The sequence below is a fragment of the Lepidochelys kempii genome, chromosome 3, assembly GCF_965140265.1.
Source record: "Lepidochelys kempii isolate rLepKem1 chromosome 3, rLepKem1.hap2, whole genome shotgun sequence".
NCBI classification, from domain to species: Eukaryota; Metazoa; Chordata; order Testudines; family Cheloniidae; genus Lepidochelys; species Lepidochelys kempii.
This window is the reverse complement of record NC_133258.1, coordinates 92,734,512-92,757,778: the sequence shown is the minus strand read 5'-3', so window position 1 is coordinate 92,757,778 and position 23,267 is coordinate 92,734,512. Positions and strand designations below refer to the sequence as shown.

The 23,267-nt window shown below is 38.6% G+C and overlaps 1 protein-coding gene across 13 annotated transcripts in view; it reads left to right on the top strand.

Moving 5' to 3' along the window:
* TBC1D32 (TBC1 domain family member 32) overlaps positions 1–23,267 on the top strand; it is a 180,188-nt gene that overhangs the window by 145,047 nt on the left and 11,874 nt on the right. For 10 of the 13 annotated variants that reach the window (XM_073337176.1, XM_073337183.1, XM_073337180.1 and 7 more), the window contains 5 exons: positions 7,925–7,994; positions 10,662–10,777; positions 12,825–12,979; positions 15,488–15,628; positions 20,112–20,300. In XM_073337176.1, coding sequence (XP_073193277.1) covers positions 7,925–7,994; positions 10,662–10,777; positions 12,825–12,979; positions 15,488–15,628; positions 20,112–20,300 — 671 coding nt within the window. Of the gene's footprint in view, positions 1–5,132; positions 5,584–7,924; positions 7,995–10,661; positions 10,778–12,824; positions 12,980–15,487; positions 15,629–20,111; positions 20,301–23,267 lie in introns of those variants that run through there. The other 3 variants (XM_073337179.1, XM_073337184.1, XR_012158036.1) reach the window with 3 other exon arrangements.

Here is a 23,267-nt window from a genome sequence, read left to right as displayed (position 1 = left end):
ACTTGAAGATCTGGGGGAATCTTTCTGCTCCTTGCTATGCTTCTGTGAAGAGATTTTCGCAGAAATGCACTTTAAATCATTAGCTTAAGGCACTTTGGAGTGTGCCCTCAGTGCCCTTAAGTCTGTTAGCTTCTCTGCACTAACTCCCCACGTGCACACTCTGACTGTGCAGGGAGCTGCTGCACAGCACCTACTGTGGATTTTTCCCTCATGTAAACTAGCCCCGTGTGTAACTCCAATCTGAGCAGAGACTGCCCTGAGTATTCCTTGTACTGTTTTGTGGAATCCTGGCTATGCTGCGTGGAGGAGGCCCTATTCTATATCAAACTTGGGACCCTTTTCTCCGGCAGATTATGGGTTCATGAGCTGAGAACAGGGTAGCCATAATTCCATGTTTGCTGAGGAGTCAGTAGCTGCCTCACAAATGGAACACTTATTTGCCTCAGAGTTGTGCTTGTTTGTGAGCTCTGTCATGGTGTTGCATAGTGGGGAAAGAGGAAAGGTGTCAGTAAAGAGAGTTCCAGCAAGATTCTTGTACAACCCACCGAAATAATCAATCCACATATACAATAAAATCTCTATTTGTATTACAAGAGGTAAAAATCAAACATGAATATGGACTATGTAATAATGTCTATAAGAAATCAGCCAATTAATGATAGCTTGACAGATTGGGAGGGGGGTTGGCCCTTTATTTATAATCGTTTAAAATAAAAGATACAAATATATGTTAAACTGCAACCGCACAGACCTTCTTATGTTGTTTGTCTTAGATTACAAATTCTTGCTGTCAGGAAACATATCTAGGGCCCTACCAAATTTTCGGTCCTTTTTGGTCTATTTCACGGTCTTAGGATTTTAAAAATCATAAATTTCATGAATTCATCTATTTAAATCTGAAATTTCAGGGTGTTGTAATTGTGGGTCTTGACCCATAAAGGAGTTGTGCGGGGGTGGGGTCATAAGGCTGTTGCGGCGCAACTGGGGGGGCTGCGATACTGCTACCCTTACTTCTGCACTGCGGCTGGCAGTGGTGCTGCCTTCAGAGCTGGGCAGCTGGAGAGTGGCAGCTGCTGGCCAGAAGCCCACCTCTGAGGGCAGAGCCACTGCCAGCAACAGTGCAGAAGTAAGGATGGCGTGGTAAGGTATTGCCATCTTTACTTCTGTGCTGTTGCCTGCAGAGCTGGGGCCTCAGTCAGAAGCCACCACTCTCCGGCCACCCAGCTCTGAAGGCAGCACAGAAGTAAGGGTGGCAATACTGTGGTCCCCCATAAAATAACCTTGTAACCCCCCTTCAAATTCCTTTTGGATCAGGACCCCCAATTTGAGAAACGCTGACCTCCCTCATGAAATCTGTATAGCATAAAGTAAAAGCACACACAAAAGACCAGATTTCACGGGGGGGAGACCAGATTTGATGGACTGTGACACGTTTTTTGTGGCCATGAATTTGGTAGGGCCCTGAACATATTTGTCTACATACAGAACCAAGACATTGGGCCCTGTTTCTGACTGGGCTATCTTGGCACTCCTGTACTATCAATATTAAATTATACTAATAAACTACAGTGGTAAGCTCGCTGCCACCATGTGGTCCTCCTGCTGGAAAGAGAGAGAGCCAGACCCTTATCTGGGGTAAATTGGTATAATTCCACTGAAGTCAGTGGAGCTGTGCCAGTTTACACTATGTCATAATCTGGTTCAGAATGTCTGAATTGCATTAGCAATGGGTGTCAGTGCAACAAACAGCTTTGTTGAACTTGAGGTTTTTCCAGTTTACCTGTAGAGGATATAGACTAGTAAAGATGTTATGAAGCAGAATGATATGAAATGGAAATTCATATTAATGTAAGTTAAACAGTAACTTTCTGTTTTTTTTCCCCAGCACTAAAATACAATGTGTCTATACTTATTGCACAGTTTCATTCAGAAATTATTATTATAATTTTACAAAGTTCTTGTCTTTCAATCATTATCAGTTTTACTAACTATATTTTTATCAGCAAGGAGACTGGTATCCAAGCATGATCTCCGTTGCTACTTGGTTCTGTAGCTCTTTAGGCTCCTGACTGCTGTTGCAGCTTCTTTAGAAGACTAGCATGCATAACTTAATGAATAACTGGATTTATTCATATTCAGTTAATTGGCCTCTGCAGTGTGCTAAAAAGGGATGGGGTGGTTGGCACCTTTATAACTTGATTAGTTTCCACTAAACTAAGAGATAACATCTCAAGGTCTTCAGCCTAGGTCTCCTGTTCAGACAGTTTAATGGCACAAACTGCCAGTTCTATCAGTTTAGTCCTTAAATCACCAAGAATTTTTGTTACAAACTATTCTTGCTTGTTTTTTCATGCCAGACCTATAAGTACAGTCATCCTGCTTTCTCTCTCTGCTCTCTGACTGTTGCTAGTAGTTCATGTTTTTTATTTTGTTTGCACAGTTACATCACTTTATTAGCCAGTGTCCGTTATCACAAAATGGCTATATTTTGTCTGTAGCATTACTTAAATATTCTGCAGTAAATTGGAAGAGATCTAAAATAGTGAGAAGAAAATAGCTAATGGAAGACAAAAGGAAAGAAATTGGGCTCACTCAGAAGTCCCTGGAAAGGAAAGAGGTAAAGAAATTAAGGCAACAAAAAAATTATATTGGAAAGGTTTGGGAATCCAAAGAATGGAATCTGTAGTGAGAAAGAAAAAGACATAGTATTCTTAGAAATTAAATGTGAGGGGTCCAGACGATAAAAGTATTTTCAGATTTTAAAAAAGGCAGGAAAAATTCCCTTGTAGAATTTATCCTCCTTTTCTGGTTGCTGCTAAATTATTCGTTGCCAGGGATGACTTTTGTCCTTGGCTTATAAAGATATTCTGAAGAAAACTGTATTTTTTTAATGAACCGGATTGCACTAAATAATGGGTATTTTCAACCAAAGAGCAGGTAACATATATATTTAAAAAAATATCTCTCCCCTACTACTAAATTGTCCAGTCTGTGTCTTTTCCAGTGGGAAAGATTATCTTACTCTTTTTATTGCCACATACTGTATTATTTTCAGTCTGAGTTTTTAAAGGGTAAATGTGTGGAATCCTGACATCCATCAAATCATGAAATTATATATGAATTAAGAAACATCTATTTTGCATTTCATTCTTTTTAAAAATAGAATTACACGTGTTCAGTATAGTTCTTTGTTTCCTGTGAGCTGTGAGAGGAAAGTGATTCTGTCCCTTATGTTTAATTCTTTTGCGGGATTTGACATATGGGAAAATGCTGCCATAGCCTATTCTGTTTAATTGAGGTACCTGCATCACCTCTCCATCTAATTGACAGTTCAGAGATGTTCTGCCTTTTGTTTGAGGAGAAATCATGTTCTTATTGAGAAAATTGATCTTTTTGTGCTTGAATATTGAAAACCATAGTGTTTCAAGACAATTAAACATAACAGTTTTATTGATAAATGTCAGATCAGTTTTGTGGAGAATTAAATTGTGCATATTGAATCAGACATAGTTTGGACTTCATTACAATCACGGTCAATCTTTCTTCCCAAGAACAAAAATCCACCTGTTGTCCATGGATTGTGATCTACAATATTTAAATATCCCATAAAATGTTTTGGTAATCTTAAAGGAACATTAAGGTTTTATAGCTCCAGTTTTTTTAAGTAGATGGTGATAGTCCTCTGGATTCTAAATATTTTGTTTTGCTTTGTTTTGTTAAATCTTCATTTCTAGTCCATTAATTGAAAAACAAAATGAAAAGTCATAACTCTTTACATAAGGTGAAAAGTACAATTTTTATGTTCCCTTTGCTAGCTCTGGATTTGCAGTTAACCTGCACTATGTTCAGAGCTATGATTACATCAGATATACTAGTACACAAGAGCAAGAGTTTTTGGCTTGACAAGGTACTACATAATGTGGAATTGTTATTAAATCCAAACCCCATGTTAATTTTATCTTCCTTCAAAATGCAGAGAAAAATATAAAAGGGAATATGATAAAGGGAAAAATATTTTCCAGCAACTAAGAAATTATTACAATGGAGAATAAAAGGCAAATAAAATCAATGAAATCAATTATGTTCTTTGAATACCAAGTGGACAATAACAACTCACTATTGTAAAATTGAAGAAGTCTCGGACTGTGGGCTGTGATGCAGTCATTTTTCATAGTATCATTGGCCGATTCTGGTCCTAATACCAGCACAACCAGCCAGATGAGTTTCACCCCGTTATAGGACGGGAGGGGAGGAGGGGATTTTCTGTTGACTCAGAAACTGCTTTGCCATTGGTTTTTCAAGTAGCCGTGGCATTTAGGTGAAACAGGCCTTTTGTATCATGGACAGTTTGTTCCATAGAAGAAAATATCCAATAGGTCCAAACCACGGTGCCTAGAAGTTGGAGCTCTTCTGCTGATGATGATCCTGCTCCTTGTCCACAAAGAAATTTTTCAAAAATGAAAAATGTACTCCTTTCCCTTAATGACAGGTCATGAATGTTCAGGGGTTTAGTTTCAGTGAAACTATGATCATTTGCTTGGAAGGGAGAAAGCATTATCCAAAACAATCAGAATGCAACACGATGATTTCTGCACTGTTCAGCATCAAACTTTCCTGATGGGGATCAGAGCTCACTCTGAGGAGTAAAGGCCACTCTCTTATCTTCAGTAAGCAAGTGCTTCCTTTTTAACAGACCTGTAAGTTGCAGTTAGTCTTTCATACAATCCTCTCATTTCACAAGGCATTCTAACTTGGGTGCCTGGAAAAATAACTCCTCCATATTGTTGTGGGCTTGCTATTTAGAGCCCATTAGAGAAAGACCTTGTCTTGCTCAGAGAACAAGTGATTTTTCTTACCTATAAATGGTGTTTCTCAGATGGTACAAGGTCAGTTTCTAATTACCTTAATTCTTTGATGGTTATATCTTATTAATGTTTTAATACACAGTGTGACGGTGCACCCCAGAAGGCTTTATGGATATATGCTTATGAATGTATATATGACATAACTGGAATATGTTTTATGCTACATATGCCATGTAACACATCTCTGTAAAGGTTATGATCTAGTGAATCTATTCATCCTATTGATATGCACATATCATTTTTGTATTTGAAATTATGAATATAAAGATTTGGTCAGCTTCTTGAGAAAGGAATGGGCAAATTAAGTGCCCAGTCATGAAACACTTAATGAACAATGGATCTTGGAAGCCTCCAATCCACATAAGAAGTCTACTTGAGGATGTTCAAGGTGGCATTTGAACCATGGCTGCTACCTGTAAGTTCTGAGTCATGCATGGACGTGTGACTTGCCCATGTGACTCCAAAACTCCATCTTGTAGCTGGGATTCTACACAGGGGGAGGGAGGAGTGTCCATCCAGAAGAGAGAGTCTATTTAAACCCCCGGGAGACCCCTCCATTTTGTCTTCAGCTGGCTCAAGAGATATCCTCTCCACCCCCAAGGATACCTGAGAGAAACTGGAACAAAGGACAGTAACTACAGGGGGTGTGAGTGATTGCTGGACCGAGACTAGAAGGAGACTAGTCTGTAAAAGGATGCTTACTGGAACGCCTCTGAGGGTGAGGTTTTATCTGTATTCAGTTTTCTTACTGTAGTAGGCATAGACTTGTGTGTTTTATTTTATTTTGCTTGGTAATCACTTTGTTCTGTCTTCTATTACTTGGAACCACTTAAATCCTACTTTCTGTATTTAAAATCACTTTTTGCTTATGAATTAACCCAGAGCATGTATTAATACCGGGGTGGGGGGCAGCTGTGTATATCTCTCTATCAGTGTTATAGAGGGTGAACAATTTATGAGTTTACCCTGTATAAGTTTTATACAGGGTAAAATGGATCTGTTTGGGGTTTGGACCCCACTGGGAGTTGGGCATCTGAGTGTTAAAGAGAGGAACACTTCTTAAGCTGCTTTCAGTTAAGCTTGCAGTTTGTGGGACGTGGTTCAGACCTGGGTCTGTGTTTGTGGCCAGCAAGTGTATCTGGCACAACCAGGCAGGTTCTGGAGTCCCAAGCTGGCAGGGAAGGCAGGGGCAGAAGTAGTCTTGGCACATCAGTTGGCAGCCCCAAGGGGGTTTCTATGATCCAACCCGTCACACACAGCTTGTGTTTTCTTATCACTGTTCTACTGTTGAACTCTCTCTCTTCTTTGTTAAATGTAATTTTCCTGTGTTGTTGTTTTCTTTACTCTTTCAATAACATTTTGATCTATTTCATGTGATCCAAATGGAGGGCTTGTTCTCTTAGTTGCTCTTGTTAACCTTTTTCATTCCAGCCAGGACTTCACCTCCCGCAGCTTGTATATATTTTATCTTTAGTGCAATGGTATCCATGGCTTGTATGCAAACAAGGAAACTAGAGAACTCACTTAAATTGGTACGAGTAGTTCCTTTAGTTTGGTTTCTTATGTCTGTTCAATTGGGATGGGAGAAAATACCCATCAAATTAGAAAATGAGCTGATCCGTCACAGAATTATCACTTACATCCTGGGAAAATGGTATATTTTGGTTTCTGCTGAATATATATGTTAAAAAATGTGAAAACTGATCACATATTGTAACAAAATCATGCCATCCACTAGATAGATGACAAAAACCTGCTTAGTGTCAATTTTTTAGTACTTACTAGCCAGGACCACAAACTAAACTAGAAAATGAAAATTAGAACCTGTCAGACCCTGGACCCCTCCAACTCAGAACATTTATTATGTGTTAATTGTTTGCTGAGGACTCTATACTTGTCTTTGATTATAATGTGTATGAGAGATAATATCCTTTCATTAGGTCTTTTGCATTTAGGATTTAAATGTGTGATAAAATAATATTTTTAGAGGATGCTTAGTTTTAATGCATCAGATTTATTATTTTTTTGCTCTTGTGATAAACTCAGGACAAATGGCTGCGAGGGGGAGAGGGGTAGAAAACAGTCTCAGAAGGTTAAAAGGCTCTCCTCCCTATCAACTGGGGAGGGGTGACTACATGTCAATCAGGTTCAGCTGAGAAGCGGTTACCAGAGATCATTTAGGATCAGCTGAGAGGGAGATACCTGAGGTCAATTAGGATCAGCTGATTCCAACCAAGGGTGGCCTGGGACCTTTTTAAACCCTCCTTGGGGGGCGGGAAGGAGTCAAGCTACCAGGCGAGTAGCAGCATGGGAGCAAGCCTCTCCAGGAGGGGAGGCTGTATTCCCTCCCATAATGGAGAAAAACAAGCCCAAAACATTGACTGAGGGAAGGACGTACTGCCCCTGTGCAGCCAAGAGGGACTGTTTTACCCCAACCCCATCTCACCAAGGGTAAAAACAGCTGAGGCTTGCCACACTCTAGTTTACAGCTTTTAAATTCAATACGAAGAGCGTAAAGTAGAGGCGTACATTACAGTCATACAGAACAATAAATGAGGAAAGTACTTTTAGGTCCCTTTCAGTTCAATATTTTTAATATGTTTGATGAGATTTACAACACGGTATGTGCAAACAAGGTTTGCTTTACACTCATGAGGTCCCAAACTGCTGGAAGGGAGGAAATTGGGCCAGGAGTTACAGTTTTGTCTGTTTCACCTGCCAGAGCGAAGATGTTATGCTGAGAATGGAGGTATCAAGGAGTAGGGCCCCAGCTAGTTCCTGTTCTGGTTGTGCTGAAGGCTGGTTGTGACCATGAGAAACATGCACATAATTGCTTTTTGTTTTCAAACATCTTTTAAAAAAAAGCAGACGGTTCAGTTGTATATAGTTTCCTGTAATAATCTTTGCAGAGATTACTGACAGCACTTCAGATACAAACAATGTTCTGGATTTGGCATTAAAATATGTAAAAATATTACCTTCATCCCATTTTCAATTAAAATCATAATTATAATGCAGACTTTTTACATATTTATATTTATATTTGCTTTTGTTTTTAGCTGATGATGCAAATGTGAAGAATGAAAGCCTTTCATCTGTGCAGCAGCTTGGCATTAAAATGACAGTCAGGTACATTGCATTAAAATATTTCTCTTCTGTATTTCTAGAGTTTGATTTTTTTGCAATGACTTTAATGATATTTAATCCATCAACTCAACGTTTTGTACCATTTAAATCTAAAGATCATTTTTGAGAGAATGAATATTTACTTTAAAAATGAAAAAGGTATTAGTACATGGTTAAATTATCTGCAACAAATTAAATAGGTTATTATTCATTATTTTTCTAAGGGCTAATTGCAACTTGTTTAGCAAGATTTACAGCTAACCATACATTATAGAATCTTAGAAATATAGGCCTGGAAAGTACCTCGAGAGGTCATTTAGTCCACCCCCCTGTTCTGAGGCAGAACAAAGAACATCCCTGGCAGGTGCTTGTCTAACCTGTTCTTTAAAACCTCCAACAATGGAGGTTTCACAGCCCCTCTTAGAAGCCTATTCCAATGCTTAACTATCCTTCTATTTGGGTATGTCTACACTACGAAATTAGGTCAAATTTATAGAAGTCGGTTTTTTAGAAATCGGTTTTATATATTTGAGTGTGTGTGTCCCCACAGAAAATGCTCTAAGTGCATTAAGTGCATTAACTCGGCGGAGTGCTTCCACAGTACCAAGGCTAGAGTCGACTTCCGGAGCGTTGCACTGTGGGTAGCTATCCCACAGTTCCCGCAGTCTACGCTGCCCATTGGAATTCTGGGTTGAGATCCCAATGCCTGATGGGGCTAAAACATTGTCGTAGGTGGTTCTGGGTACATATCGTCAGGCCCCCATTCCCTCCCTCCCTCGGTGAAAGCAAGGGCAGACAATCGTTTCGTGCCTTTTTTCCTGAGTTACCTGTGCAGATGCCATACCACGGGAAGCATGGAGCCCGCTCAGCTCACTGTCATAGTATGTCTCCTGGGTGCTGGCAGACGCGGTACTGCATTGCTACACAGCAGCAGCAACCCATTGCCTTGTGGCAGCAGACAGTGCAATAGGACTGGTAGCCGTCATCGTCATGTCCGAGGTGCTCTGGTCGCCTGTGTGAGGTCGATCAGGAGTGCCTGGGCAGACATGGGCGCAGGGACTAAATTTGGAGTGACTTGATCAAGTCATTCTCTTTAGTCCTGCAGTCAGTCCTATTGAACCATCTTATGGTGAGCAGGCAGGTGATACGGATTGCTAGCAGTCCTATTGCATGATCTTCTGCCGGGCAGGCAAGAGATGAGGATGGCTAGCAGTCCTATTGTACCATCTTCTGCCGAGCAGCCATGAGATGTGGATGGCATGCAGTCCTTTTGCACCGTCTGCTGCCAGCCAAAGATGTAAACAGATAGATGGAGTGTATCAAAACAAGAAATAGACCAGATTTGTTTTGTACTCATTTGCAAACCCCCGCCCGCCGTCTAGGGGACTCATTCCTCTAGGTCACACTACAGTCACTCACAGAGAAGGTGCAGCGAGGTAAATCTAGCCATGTATCAATCAGAGGCCAGACTAACCTCCTTGTTCCAATAAGAACAATAACATAGATGCACCATTTCTTATTGGAACCCTCTGTGAAGTCCTGCCTGAAATACTCCTTGATGTAAAGCCACCCCCTTTGTTGATTTTAGCTCCCTGTAAGCCAATTCTGTAAGCCGTGTCGTCAGTTGCCCCTCCCTGTGTCAGAGCAAGGGCAAACAATCGTGCATCTGAGTTGAGAGTGCTGTCCAGAGCAGTCACAATGGAGCACTCTGGGATAGCTCCCGGAGGCCAATACTGTCGAATTGTGTCCACAGTACCCCAAATTCAACCCGGCAAGGCCGATTTAAGCGCTAATCCACTTGTCAGGGGATTAAAAATCGATTTTAAGAGCCCTTTAAGTCGAAATAAAGGGCTTCATCGTGTGGACAGGTGCAGGTTTACATCGATTTAACGCTGCTAAATTCGACCTAAAGTCCTAGTGTAGACCAGGGCTTAGAAATATTTTCCTAATACCTAACCTAAATCTTCCTTGTTGCAGATTAAGCAGATTATTTCTTCACCAAATTTCTACATCACTTTCTACAGGAATTTCAGACCCTGAACTTGCAAAGGATCACACCCATGCTTAACTTTAAAGGCATGTAATCCTATTAAAGTCAACAGGAGAGCTCATGTGAGTGAGGTTGCATAAGTGTGTGCAGGTTTGAGGCCTAAATTTCCAAATGATCGTAAAGAATTGCCTCACATGTAGGACTTCACAATAATCTTATCTTGAAATCACAAAGACATGGATAATGGAAGCAAGGTCTATGTCTGAAAGAAATGGTTTAGGCCTTCTAGCACAGTGCAGATTTAAAAAAAAATACAATGTTGGCATCTACTGCAATCTGAATATCCAGGGACAGCTGAGGATATACTAAAACTCGTATGACAGGTTGCAAACCTTAGTAACTAATGTCTGCTGTGCTCCTTCAATAGAATCAGTAGAATCAATAGACCAGTTCACCAGTTGCTTCCCGAACTGTCACCAGACTGAGTCCCCAGCCCTAACCACAGTATACGTTTCCTTACATATAGGGCTATGAGTTCTTAACTTTTCATAAATCCTAGAACTGTATTAAATGCATCCAGTAAAACATGTTCTTATTTTTAAAGAAGATTTTTAAACATTTTATGTTCTACATTTATTGAAACTTAAGTGTCTAAGTTTGTTTAAACTTTATTTTATTAGGTATGGTAAATATTTAAATTTGCTGAAAGATGGTGCTGAAAATGATCTGTGCCTGGTGTTAATGCACTGTGATAAATTTCTGAAACAACAGCAAACATCTGTAAAGTCCTCACTTCGTATCCTTTTTAGATGACACAATTTAGATTGACCAAGACATTAGTGACAGTTGTCACTAATCACTGTCAAAGAAATTTTTCATTTATCTTGTTCTTTAATTCCTGGTGGTGGTGCAGACTACGTAGTATTTTTCATTACATTTTATGCACACATAAAAGAAAAATCCATTATTATGAAACCTTTATATCACTAAAATGTGTACTTGACAGAATAACTATATGATCTTTGACTGTAACCCTCGTCCTTCCCTTTCATTTGATTATTAAACTTCCGTGTGTGTCTTGTCTGGTTTTGATTTTAAGCTCTTTGGGGTAGAATCATGTCTTTCAATATGTTTGTACAGTGCCTAGAGCAATTAGCTCTGATCCCCATTAGGTCTGCTAGTTTCTTCTGTAATATTGATGATAATATTATTAATATTGAACATTTAGTCATCTGCAGTTATAATTTGATTTGCACTACGGTTTTGATCTAATATTTTTTCAAATCATTGTGTATTTTACTTGTTTGTGTAAAAAAAACACAAAACAAAAAAGCCCTTTGACAGGCTATCCTACCTAGTAATGTGTTTGGTTTATTATTTTATACAATATTTAAGGATGCTGGCAAAATATACTTCATTTTTAAAGCCTTTAATTTTTTTATGTTTACTATTGTTTTATACCTCCTTGGAAGTTTGGAAGCTACAACCTGTTTTCTTACTGAAATGTTTGTATCCACCCTCCTCTTTATTACATGCTGTCATAAATATAAAGGGAAGGGTAAAGACCATTAAAATCCCTCCTGGCCAGAGGAAAAACCCTTTCACCTGTAGAGGGTTAAGAAGCTAGGAGAACCTCGCTGGCACCTGACCAAAACGACCAATGAGGAGACCAGATACTTTCAAAGCTGGAGGGGGGAGAGAAACAAAGGTTCTCTCTGTCTGTGTGATGCTTTTTGCCAGGAACAGAAAAAGAATGGAGTCTTAGAACTTAGTAAGTAATCTAGCTAGATATGCGTTAGATTCTGTTTTGTTTAAATGGCTGATAAAATAGCTGTGCTGCATGGAATGTATATTCCTGTTTTTGTGTCTTTTTGTAACTTAAGGTTTAGCCTAGAGGGATTCTCTATGTTTTCAATCTGATTACCCTGTAAGGTATTTACCATCCTGATTTTACAGAGGTGATTCTTTTACTTTTTTTCTTCAATTAAAATTGTTCTTTTAAGAACCTGATTGCTTTTTCATTGTTCTTAAGATCCAAGGGTTTGGATCTGTGTTCACCTATGCAAATTGGTGAGGATTTTTATCAAGCCTTCCCTAGGAAAGGGGGTGTAGGGTTTGGGAAGGATTTGGAGGGGAAAGATGTTTCCAAGCGGGCTCTTTCCCTGTTAGACGTTAGGTGGTGGCAGCAATAAAGTCCAAGGTCAAAAGGTAAAATATTGTGTACATTGGGGAAGTTTTAACCTAAGCTGGTAAAAATAAGCTTAGGGGGTTTTCATGCAGGTCCCCACATCTGTACCCTAGAGTTCAGAGTGGGGAAGGAACCTTGACACATGCACATATTTGTTTACTGTTATAAAAGTACTTATGGGTGTTGGGCTATTAGTGTTAACTTAAAATAAGCATTCAAGCACCTAGGTTTTGGTGTTTTTGTTTGTGTTTTTCGAAGGGTCATGGCAGAATTACGTGGAATTTGCAGAGAGGAAAATTAGTTCAAAGTCTAGGCGCCTAATTTATCACAATGAATTTTACTCCAGTTTTATACTGATTTAACTTTAATGGAATTTTTATGTTCAAGAAACCATCTTCAGTGTAGCTACACTAGTGCAACACCGGAGTTGCTACAATAGGACCCTGGGTCTACACATCTTGACATAGTTCTGTTTGGATTGTTATATTAACTTCCAGATTCCCATTTTTTTTAAAATACCTGATTTGTTGTGATTCACAATCTAATTTTTTATTATTATTATTTTGCTGATTCTTTGTTCCTTGGAGAAAAGAAACGTGGTTTTATGCCAGCAATAGTTTGTTCTTTGTCAGAGTTCCTTAACGTTCTCCTACAGGTTGTCTGCAGCAAGGTTATGCTGGCTATGACTGGTTTGCGTCTTCTGTATTTCTGATAATGTCAGGAGAGAGAGAGAAAACATTAATATTTCTTCAACAATTTTCCAGTCTTCTCATCTCAGCATTTCTCTGGCTGCGAAGACTGCATGTTTCCGTAAGACTTTAAAAGCTTTTCTTTTTAAAGGTGGCTTTGAAAATTTTTAAAGGAATGTTTAGCAGTTTCACTGAGTTATTGTTTCACTTTTCATTAAGATCCTCTAACTGAATGCTTGTCCCTTAAAAATTCTCTCAGAAAAAATATAGATTTGACATTTGTTCAAATGGTTGTTTAAAAGCTATGAAATAATGGGTAGGCTAATGGCAGTGTTATTGAAAGTTAAAGTTGGCAATAAAATAAACTTTATTGGTTGTGTTAAATTCTTTGTGTAGGGAGAAGGTACTATTGAGTGGCCTTTTTATTATTATTACACTGTGCAAGTTCATTGTTTTGATTATTAGCTTGGTTGTATTATAAAATCAATAAAAGGCACAAAATATCAGAGTTGTACAGAAAAATACTAAAATGCTTTAGTAATTAAAAACTTCCATACTGACCAAGTACCGAATAATTCCATATTTCAAATGGCTGGTATTTAAATCAAATGGCTGGTATTTAAATCAAGCTAGTTACACAAGCTCCATAATTTTCATCCTTTGTTAAATATGATGTCATCTATTTTAAAAAATCTCTTTTGTTTGGTATTGTACTTTGTCAGGTTCTGTGACTGGTGTAAATTAAACTATCAGCTATAGTCAGTCACTGCAAAATTGTGGGCTTATTAGATGATTCTCTAGCTCTTTTTCAAGAGGGTGTTTGTATATTCCCAGTTGTAGTACATACCGTATGACTAGCACCTGGTCCAATTCTGCTGCTGTTCCAGCACAGAGAAGGTTGGCTTCATTTTGTGAGTCTGTTTGTGCTGACCATCCTCCGTACTGAGGAGTTTGGTATCTTCATAGCTAAATTAACAAGTGTGGAACCTCCAGGCAAAAGTATAAAGCAGTTTTAGGCTAAAGATCCCCACATTAAATGTTAATTAGCTCCACCAAAGCATTAACATGTACAATCCAGAACTCAGCTCTACCTCCTCTTTGCCCCAAACAGGAGTCTTAATTTCTCCCATTATATAACTCTCCGTCTCATCTGAGGTGTCACCTATATGGAGTGGGAGGTTGTACTATACATGGCAACCTCCTGTGAGCCAGGACCCAAAGGAAAAAGAAGGAGAAGTTCAAAGGAATGCACGTCTTCACCAAGCCAAAAACACATTACTTACAAACCACACACCCATCTACCCAGTACATTCCACACTGGTAACCTTTCATTCCCCATTCTCCCATTCAAATAGAACTTCACTTCTACCCTCCATATATATTCTCCTCCACATACACACACCACACCTGGGCAAATCATGACAGCTCCATCCAATTCTCTGTCCACTACATAGGATTGCAAAAAGCATCTGTCATAAATATAAAGGGAAGGCTAACCACCTTTAAATCCCTCCTGGCCAGAGGAAAAAACCCTTTCACCTGTAAAGGGTTAAGAAGCTAGGATAACCTCACTGGCACCTGACCAAAATGACCAATGAGGAGACAAGATACTTGCAAAAGCTGGGAAGAGGGAGAACATCAAATGGTCTGTGTCTGTCTGGGTGAGGCTTTTGCCGGGGACAGAACAGGAATGGAGTCTTAGAATTTAGTAAGTAATCTAGCTAGATATGCGTTAGATTATGATTTCTTTAAATGGCTGAGAAAATAAGTTGTGCTGAATAGAATGAATATTCCTGTCTGTGTGTCTTTTTGTAACCTAAGGTTTTGCCTAGAGGGATTCTCTATGTTTTGAATCTGATTACCCTGTAAGGTATTTACCATCCTGATTTTACAGAGGTGATCCTTTTCTTTTTACTGTTTCTTCTATTAAAATGTTTCTTTTCAAGAACTGAATGCTTTTTTTCATTGTTCTAAGATCCAAGGGTTTGGGTCTGTGGTCACCTATGCAAATTGGTGAGGATTTTTACCAAACCTTCCCCAAGAAGTAGGGTGCAAGGATTGGGAGGATTTTGTGGGGGAAAGACGTTTCCAAACAATGCTTTCTCAGGAAGCCAGAGAAACGTTTGGTGGTGGCAGTGGAAAACCAAGGGCAAAGGGTAAAATAGTTTGTACCTTGGGGAAGTTTTAACCAAAGCTGGTAAAAGTAAGCTTAGGAGGTTTTCATGCAGGTCCCCACATTTGTACCCTAGAGTTCAAAGTGGGGAGGGAACCTTGACAGCATCAGTCTCCTATTCTCCACTCCCTCATTTATAAACAACAGTCTCTATGTGTCTACTTGGGCAATGAATGGGGAGGGGAATCTCACCCTTCCTACTCACAAAGTTAACATTCATTAAAACATATATGTAATAATGAATTGGGCTGTCAACCAAGAGAAATAGCTTGTAAACCTTTTTGTTTCTCTCAACAGTTTCTCTCTCTACAGTTTTCCACTCATTTTACCACACTTTTCTCCTGCTTCTGGTACCAACGAATATTTACTTATTTAGTAGTGTCTTTTAAAGTAAAATCATACATTTTCTTCTGTAGTAAGTAACAATTATTATTTGTTGTTTGCTTTGTTGGTCAGGTACACCTATCTATTGACACAGCAGAATCTGGCATCCACCCCATCTATTTTTGCAGTGCTCACTACATTGAGATGTTGCTGAAGGCTGAGTTGCCACTTGTCTTTTCAGCTTTCCACATGTCTGGTTTCACTCCATCACAGGTAATTTACAAAAGTATATTGAAGCATTGTTAAATGTTTGACTTAAATCCACAAAATCAAGGCTATTCAGAGAAGGTTGACGCTACTATAGCTCAGGTACATAACAAGCTATAAAACCCAGCCACAATAAAATGACTAAAGAATAAAGTTTTAGTCTTCAGCCACACAAAATAAATTGTTATGAAAATCAGATAACTATTCATTTTGTAGGCTTTTTAATATAGATTTTTATGTTTAGGACTAAAAGTACACAGTTAAAACATTTTAAAATGGAAAACAGTTGACTTCAATGGAACTATGCCAATTTACTTCAGCTGAAGAGCTGCCCCTTCCTGTTTTATGCAAAAGCTTGACCAAAATGTGCTGGATTTTTTAATGGAATCATAAGGGGTAAAAAAATCTCAATGGCACGGTCATTTCCGGTAAGGGGCTAAATTCTGTAGTACATTTGTATTGTATAAGACAATTCAGCTTATATTGGAGTTAAATTTCCTGATATCACAACCAATCATTACAATTAAGTGAAAAAGCAAGCCCAAATCCATACATTAATGTAATATTAAGGCTGAGATTTTACTCAAACACAGCAACCTTAGGTCCTCTCATGTGTGTTTCCATCGTGCTTTGAAGACATAAAGTCCCATGTAAGTGCTGTTGCTTCTAGAGATTTACTCAAGGCTATGGATGAACAAACATGCAGGCTCTTCTTCACCACCTTACGGGTGGGGAAGGGTGCTGAAAAAGATCAAGAAAAAGTCTTATAGTTGCACGGGGCTTAACTCATTGAAAAGGTCATTTTGTGCCAAAATTTGGAGGCCCAAGTGTGTTCTTTATGGGAATGGATGTGGATGTGATGCAAGAATTGGTTAAAAGAGAGAAAACATGAACTCATCAAGATTTACAATGTCTGAATTTGATTCTACTTCCTTATGTATACTGCTCAGCCTTACCCATAAAGGATAAAATTTAAAATATAAGAAAAAGCTGCCTTTCAAAGTGAAAGGAACGGACTGTTTTTTTTTAAAATGAGAAAGGGGAGGAAGTATAATAGCACAAGGCATCAGTTCACACATGGCCTGATCCAGCTGTTGTTGAAGTCAATTGTCCTTGTCTAATTTAGGATTAAAAATGTGGTGTTAGTACCTGTTAATGAACCTATCCTTACAACACACTTTTTATCGTCCTTTAGACAAGCATAGTGAGCAGGATCTGGCCCCAATAAAGGTTAATTGCCTAAGTTTCAGAGATGCTGAGCATTCCCAACTCCCACTGGATTCTCATTCCTACAGGACAGATGTTCTTATCACAGAAAAGCTCAGATGAAGCGAATGAATATCTTAGTATTAAAGCATTGGACTGGGATTCAAAGACTTCCTGTGCATTCCTGTGCAATCTTGAGCAAGTCACTTTAAGGCCTCATTATCAAAGGTGTTGAGATCAAGAATTCCCAAGTCAATGAGAGTTGTTGCTGCTCAACTCATCTGAAAATCAGTTCCTGAATTTCTTTATTCTTCAGCTCCCCATCTGTTAAGTGGAGGTAGTAATATTGCCCTTCCTCCACAGGGGTGTTACATGGATAAAATCATTGTACGTGAGGTGTTGAAATACTACAGTGTTGAGCAGTTGAACAACCTATTAACTAAATAAATCAATATTGGTATTAACGCCTTTATTGGAAGTCTCAGCAGGGATGTTAAAAACTCAGTGAATATGGAGATTGAACTAGACCTCCATGCAGTCCCTTCAGGGTCAGGGTTGACGCATACTGGTGGGGCAGCGTAGAGAAAGATACTGCACAAGCAGAATAATGCACGCTATTAAGTGGAATAGAGGCTTTCCCTCCAGGGATCTCACTTTCACAAACACTGCATTTACTTTTAATAATAATAAATAATCTGTCTTTTGAAAAATATGAGATAATTTGTATGCCAAGTTTTATCACAATTCACAGTAATACCCACGGCAAGAATAAGCTTTTAATGGAAACACGTAACTAGAATGGACACCACTGTAATAGGCACACATCCTCTGGCTATATTATTGTGTTATTTTATTGCAAAAGATAATGCTTCATTTAACTATGAAAGCAACTTTAACATATATAAATGTCAGTGTACAGGAATACACAACTGAATGCAGTCTCATTCTAAAGCATAGCCATTGTAATCTAATTAGAAACACAGTACTTTCTGCTGCTTCACATTTTTAAACACTTAGGAGCTGATTAACAAAGGATTTGTGGTCTAGAGCTAAATGAAGTGTGCTGTACACAAGGGATTAAGCAACAAATTGTGATTTAGAAATGGAAAATACAGAAGCTGCTAAAGCCTGTCTCCCATACCATTCAATTAAATCCGAAGCTGCCTCAGGGAAGGACCTACCATTCATTTACAAGGCACAGAAATTCTTTAATTTAAAGGGAAACACACATTAAATATACCTTCAAAGACCTCCATGCCATTTAAAAAAATCTTAATAAAATTAAATACATAAAGAATAGTTTATTTTTTCTGTCATTAAACTTTGAAATTTGTGTTTCAACTTAAACAATTTTAGATTCATAGATACTAAGGTCAGAAGGGACCATTATGATCATCTAGTCCGACCTCCTGCACAACGCAGGCCACAGAATCTCACCCACCCACTCCTGCGAAAAACCTCTCACCTATGTCTGAGCTATTGAAGTCCTCAAATCGTGGTTTAAAGACTTCAAGGAGCAGAGAATCCTCCAGCAAGTGACCTGTGCCCCATGCTACAGAGGAAGGCAAAAAACCTCCAGGGCCTCTTCCAATCTGCCCTGGAGGAAAATTCCTTCCCGACCCCAAATATGGCGATCAGCTAAACCCTGAACACATGGGCAAGATTCACCAGCCAGATACCCAGGAAAGAATTTTCTGTAGTAACTCAGATCCCACCCCATCGAATATCCCATCACAGGCCATTGGGCCTATTTACCATGAATATTTAAAGATCAGTTAATTACCAAAATCATGTTATCCCATCATACCATCTCCTCCATAAACTTATCGAGTTTAATCTTAAAGCCAGATATGTCTTTTGCCCCCCACTGCTTCCCTTGGAAGACTATTCCAAAACTTCACTCTTCTGATGTTTAGAAACCTTCGTGTAATTTCAAGTCTAAACTTCCCAATGACCAGTTTATATCCATTTGTTCTTGTGTCCACATTGGTACTGAGCTTAAATAATTCCTCTGCCTCCCTGGTATTTATCCCTCTGATATATTTATAGAGAGCAATCATATCTCCCCTCAACCTTCTTTTAGTTAGGCTAAACAAGCCAAGCTCCTTGAGTCTCCTTTCATAAGACAAGTTTTCCATTCCTTGGATCATCCTAGTAGCCCTTCTCTGTACCTGTTCCAGTTTGAATTCATCCTTCTTAAACATGGGAGACCAGAACTGCACACAGTATCCCAATTGCCTGTATAGATGTACATTAATGGATTACATGCATTGGGTTCTTCTCTATAGCAGTGTCAATCGGGGCTGAACATGCATTATTTCAGGGCCAGCGATATCAAATGAGGATCATGGTCCCTGCTGCACCTCAGTTCTTTTTGACTATCATAAGCAGTGAGGTCAAACTTCAAAGCTCACTTCATTATCCTTTTCAAAACCCCTTTTTCCTGTTAGAACAATAGTTGTTAAGAAGAGAATACATTTAGGACAATTAATCTGGAGGTTTTTTCACTTTATGGGTCATTTTGTTTTGTTGGATTGACTTTGTTGGTTAGGGCAACACTGTTATGTATCACTTTTGCATTGTTCCAAGCCAGACAATATTGAGACCAACATGTCTGAAGCCAGTAGCTGGCTTTGAATTATTTTGGTCTTAATCCTTCTCAGACCACCTCTTGGAGAGTCACTTGTTCTTTTGAATCTCCCAAGAGTTGTGAGCCATATGGGAAGTTCTCAAAGGAGAACAATGGTTACTGAGTGTGCTAACTGCAGTTGTTTGAGATGGTTACCCACAGGAATTCAGACTCACTGTGTACCTTCTTTAGAGCCTCAGGTGAGGGAGTCTTGAATACATGGGAATGACTAAAGGGCATTGGGAGCCACACCTCTTATGCTCTTACATCCCAGTACAAGGGAAGAATTTAAGACCAACACTGCTTGCTACAAACTTTTGGGTTTGTGCACTAGAGGCACACTTTTCTTAAGAGTGGGGATCTACACAGGCCTCTCTTCAAGAACCACAGTTACTATGGTAAATAATATTTTTTATTCAATATACCAGCTACGTAGTGTATCCATTTTAAATGCATATATTAAGCCGGGGTTCTCTGCCTGTTAGTCATGACCACCAACCTATGGGTTGGGTAGGGGTTCTAGCTAGATCCTGGCTGGATGAGAAGGGGGCATAGGATGGTCTTGGTGTTGAAAAGAGGTTTGTGGTGTAGAAAAGTTATTAATTTATCAGTGAAATACTGTAGGAAATTGAATTTGTTTTTATATTTCCCTAGATTTGTCAGCAGTGGCTAGCTCAGTGTTTCTGGAATTACTTGGACTGGAGCGAGATCTGTCACTACATTGCTACATGTATTTTCCTTGGTCCTGATTATCAGATCTATATGTGTATATCTGTGTTCAAACATCTTCAGCACGATATTCTGCAGCACACACAGACCCAAGATCTACAGGTTTTTCTCAAAGTAATGTTTTTTTTCTTTAAGATTACCAGATTAGAGGAAAGCTACACTTTCCAGACTGAAAAGAGATGCTATTTTGCCAAACAACTGAATTTCCAGTATTGGTTTTATTTTCCTCTCATTCCTCTCTCTCCCCCTCTCTCTCATGTCTGTTTTCCATGAGGAACAAAGGGCCTTCACCCGCCTACTATCTTTGCTGATCTCCTGCTGCATTCTTAGCTTGTTCCCATGTCATTCTGGTAGCTTTCAGTTCTGCTTCTTTTGTGTATTTTCATGTTATCCTTCGTCTACCTCATTGTCTCTTCCCCTGGGAATTGCAGTCCAAGGCCTCTACTGCTGTGTTATTCAGGTCTTTCCTCCATCTATGTCCTAGCCATCTCATTTTTTTAATGTAATTTCCTTTCCTATTGGTTTCTGTTTCATCATTCTCCAGAGTTGTTTGTTTGTGACTTTCTTTCTAGCCACCTGATACTGAGGATTTGTCTAAGGCAGCTGTTAATGAAAACATGGAATTTAAATAATGTGCTCATAATAAGTCTCCAAGTTTCAGTGCCACATAGTAAGCCCAACTGTACAGTGGTGTTATATATTCAAAGTTTAGTTTGGAGGGAAAGATTTCTGTTTCTCCAGATTGGCTTTAGAGTTACAAACGCATGTCTAGCTTTTACTCTTCTGGTTTTAAAGTCTTCATCGGTTCCACCCATTGTACTTACAGTGTTACCAAGATATTTGAAATAGCAGACTTCTTCTTTGTCCATCTCGGAAATTTCTGTTGGTGTTTCATGTTGTGTGTTGATTCTCATGGTTTTAGTTTTCTTGGTGTTGATTTTTCAACCTTACTATCTGTGCAGAGGCCTGGCAATCATACGTTTGAGCTTTCATGTCTCTGTTGGTATGGTATAGCAAGTTGATGTCATTTGCAAAGTCAAGGTCCTATTAACTTGTGTGGCAGTCCATTATCTGACCCTGTAGTCTTTCTCATTACCCAATCCCCTATCAGTAAAAAAGATCATAGGTGACATAAAACAGTCTTGACTGACACCTGAATGATTTAATCAGTTTGCTGCTATGTATTTCTTGGCACGTCATATTTTCATAAAAGCTCTGAATGATGTTCACATATTTCTAAGGGAAAATTTCCATAATGGCACAGCAACTTCCATAAAAGAGTTTTATCCTCTGTATGGCTTTTTGGAAATCTATAAAATCAATATGAAGTGGTAAATGCCATTTGATCAACAGTTCTGTGATGAAACATAGGGTTGATATTTGATCTATACATTATTTCTCTTGTTTGAACAATACCTGTTGTTGAAACTGTGACCCTACCACTTTCTTTATTCTGTAGAGAATAATACCTTTAAATACATTAGTTGGAATAGACAGCAGTTGAATGCTTCTCCAGTTTTTACCCCTTCCTGAAGTCTCCTTTCTTTGGTAGCTTCACAATATGACCCTTTTTTCACTTGTCATTCGCTTATACTGTAGGGGTCTTACAATATTACAGTAGGTATGATACATAAGTTTCAGTATGATGTACTGTATTGCTTACTCCTGGGGGGATTCTGCTCCAAAAAATTCAAAATTCTGCATATTTTATTTGTCAAAATAATGCAATAGACTCACACCAGTTTCAGTTGTTTGGGTAATTTATTTAAACTACAAAACAGAAAAAAGTCACAATAACTATTTAGCATTTCCTAAACAAATGAAAGTTAGTTACAAACAGTTAGTAACTAATACCCTGCATTCCAGTTATAATTCTGGAATTTCATTGAAATTACATTACAGAACACCAAACAGCAAAAAAAAAAAAAAAAAAAAAAAAAAAAGTGTCATTTTAAATTGCTCAGTCTTTCACACATGAAAGTCATGCAGTTTTGCTAATCATTGTCCTGCATTTCTGTGCAATCCAGGATTTTCATTTAAATTACAGTACAGAAAACAGAGCCTTCAAGTTTTTCTCACTTAGTGATTTCCTTCTGCTTGAAAGGATCAAATTGTACAGTGAAAAACTTCTCTCTGCATCTGCAGAATTTGAGACAGCACGTATGCAATTCAAGGCCAGTTTGGTGATATTTGGAATTCTCTGTGTCATTGAAAGTCAAAACACTTGGAGGTCAACAAAAAATAGGTTGACTTTGAATAACTTCAGGAACAATCTTTTCCCTTACAATTTTAGCTTCCGTTGAGGTACCTCAGAAAAACCAGGTATTGCTGGCAGATTTTTTTTTTTTCATTTTTCTGTGCAGGGGGCACAGAAAAGTGGGGGCTATATGAATTCTGGAATTCTGTCAGGAGTAATTGCTTTCTTGTTTTTCAAACCACGGCAAGGCATTTTGAGTGTACTAAAGGCATTAGAATGTGAAAGGATGTTGACTTGTTCATCATCAACATCACCTTTGTTATATAATTTCTTTTAATCAGGAAAAATGGTTCATATAACTTATCATTTGTAGTACTGGTGTTCATAAAATGGAGATTCTCTTATATTATACACTAGAAGTGCCACCCGCATGCCGCACTGGGTATCCAGTGCTGATTTGTGTTTGGAGGGGAGTATGATTGTAAGTGCTTTGAGGGAGAGTCAAAGGGATGAAGGTAAGAGAAAAGAAAAGGAGATGCCAAGACAACAAAGGAGGAAGACAGCGGCAAAAGAAAAAATAAATCTTTTGTCAGGAACAGTGCATCTTATTATTTACAGACATAAAGAAAGTGGTTAGGGTTTTAGAGGAGGGACAAATCATCGGACTAAGGTTCTTTAAAAAATTCTCTCTTTCACATTTTAGCTCCTATTTTTTTAATGTATAATGGAAAAGATTCTTGAACCCTGGAAGGGTACATGTGACTATTTAGAGAATTTTAAGAGTTAGGGCTAATATTATCAGGTGCTGAATGTAATGCTTTTCTGTAGCTTCTTTTTTGTGTGCAAATGAAACTGTCCTCATATTTTAAAGGATTTTTTTTTTT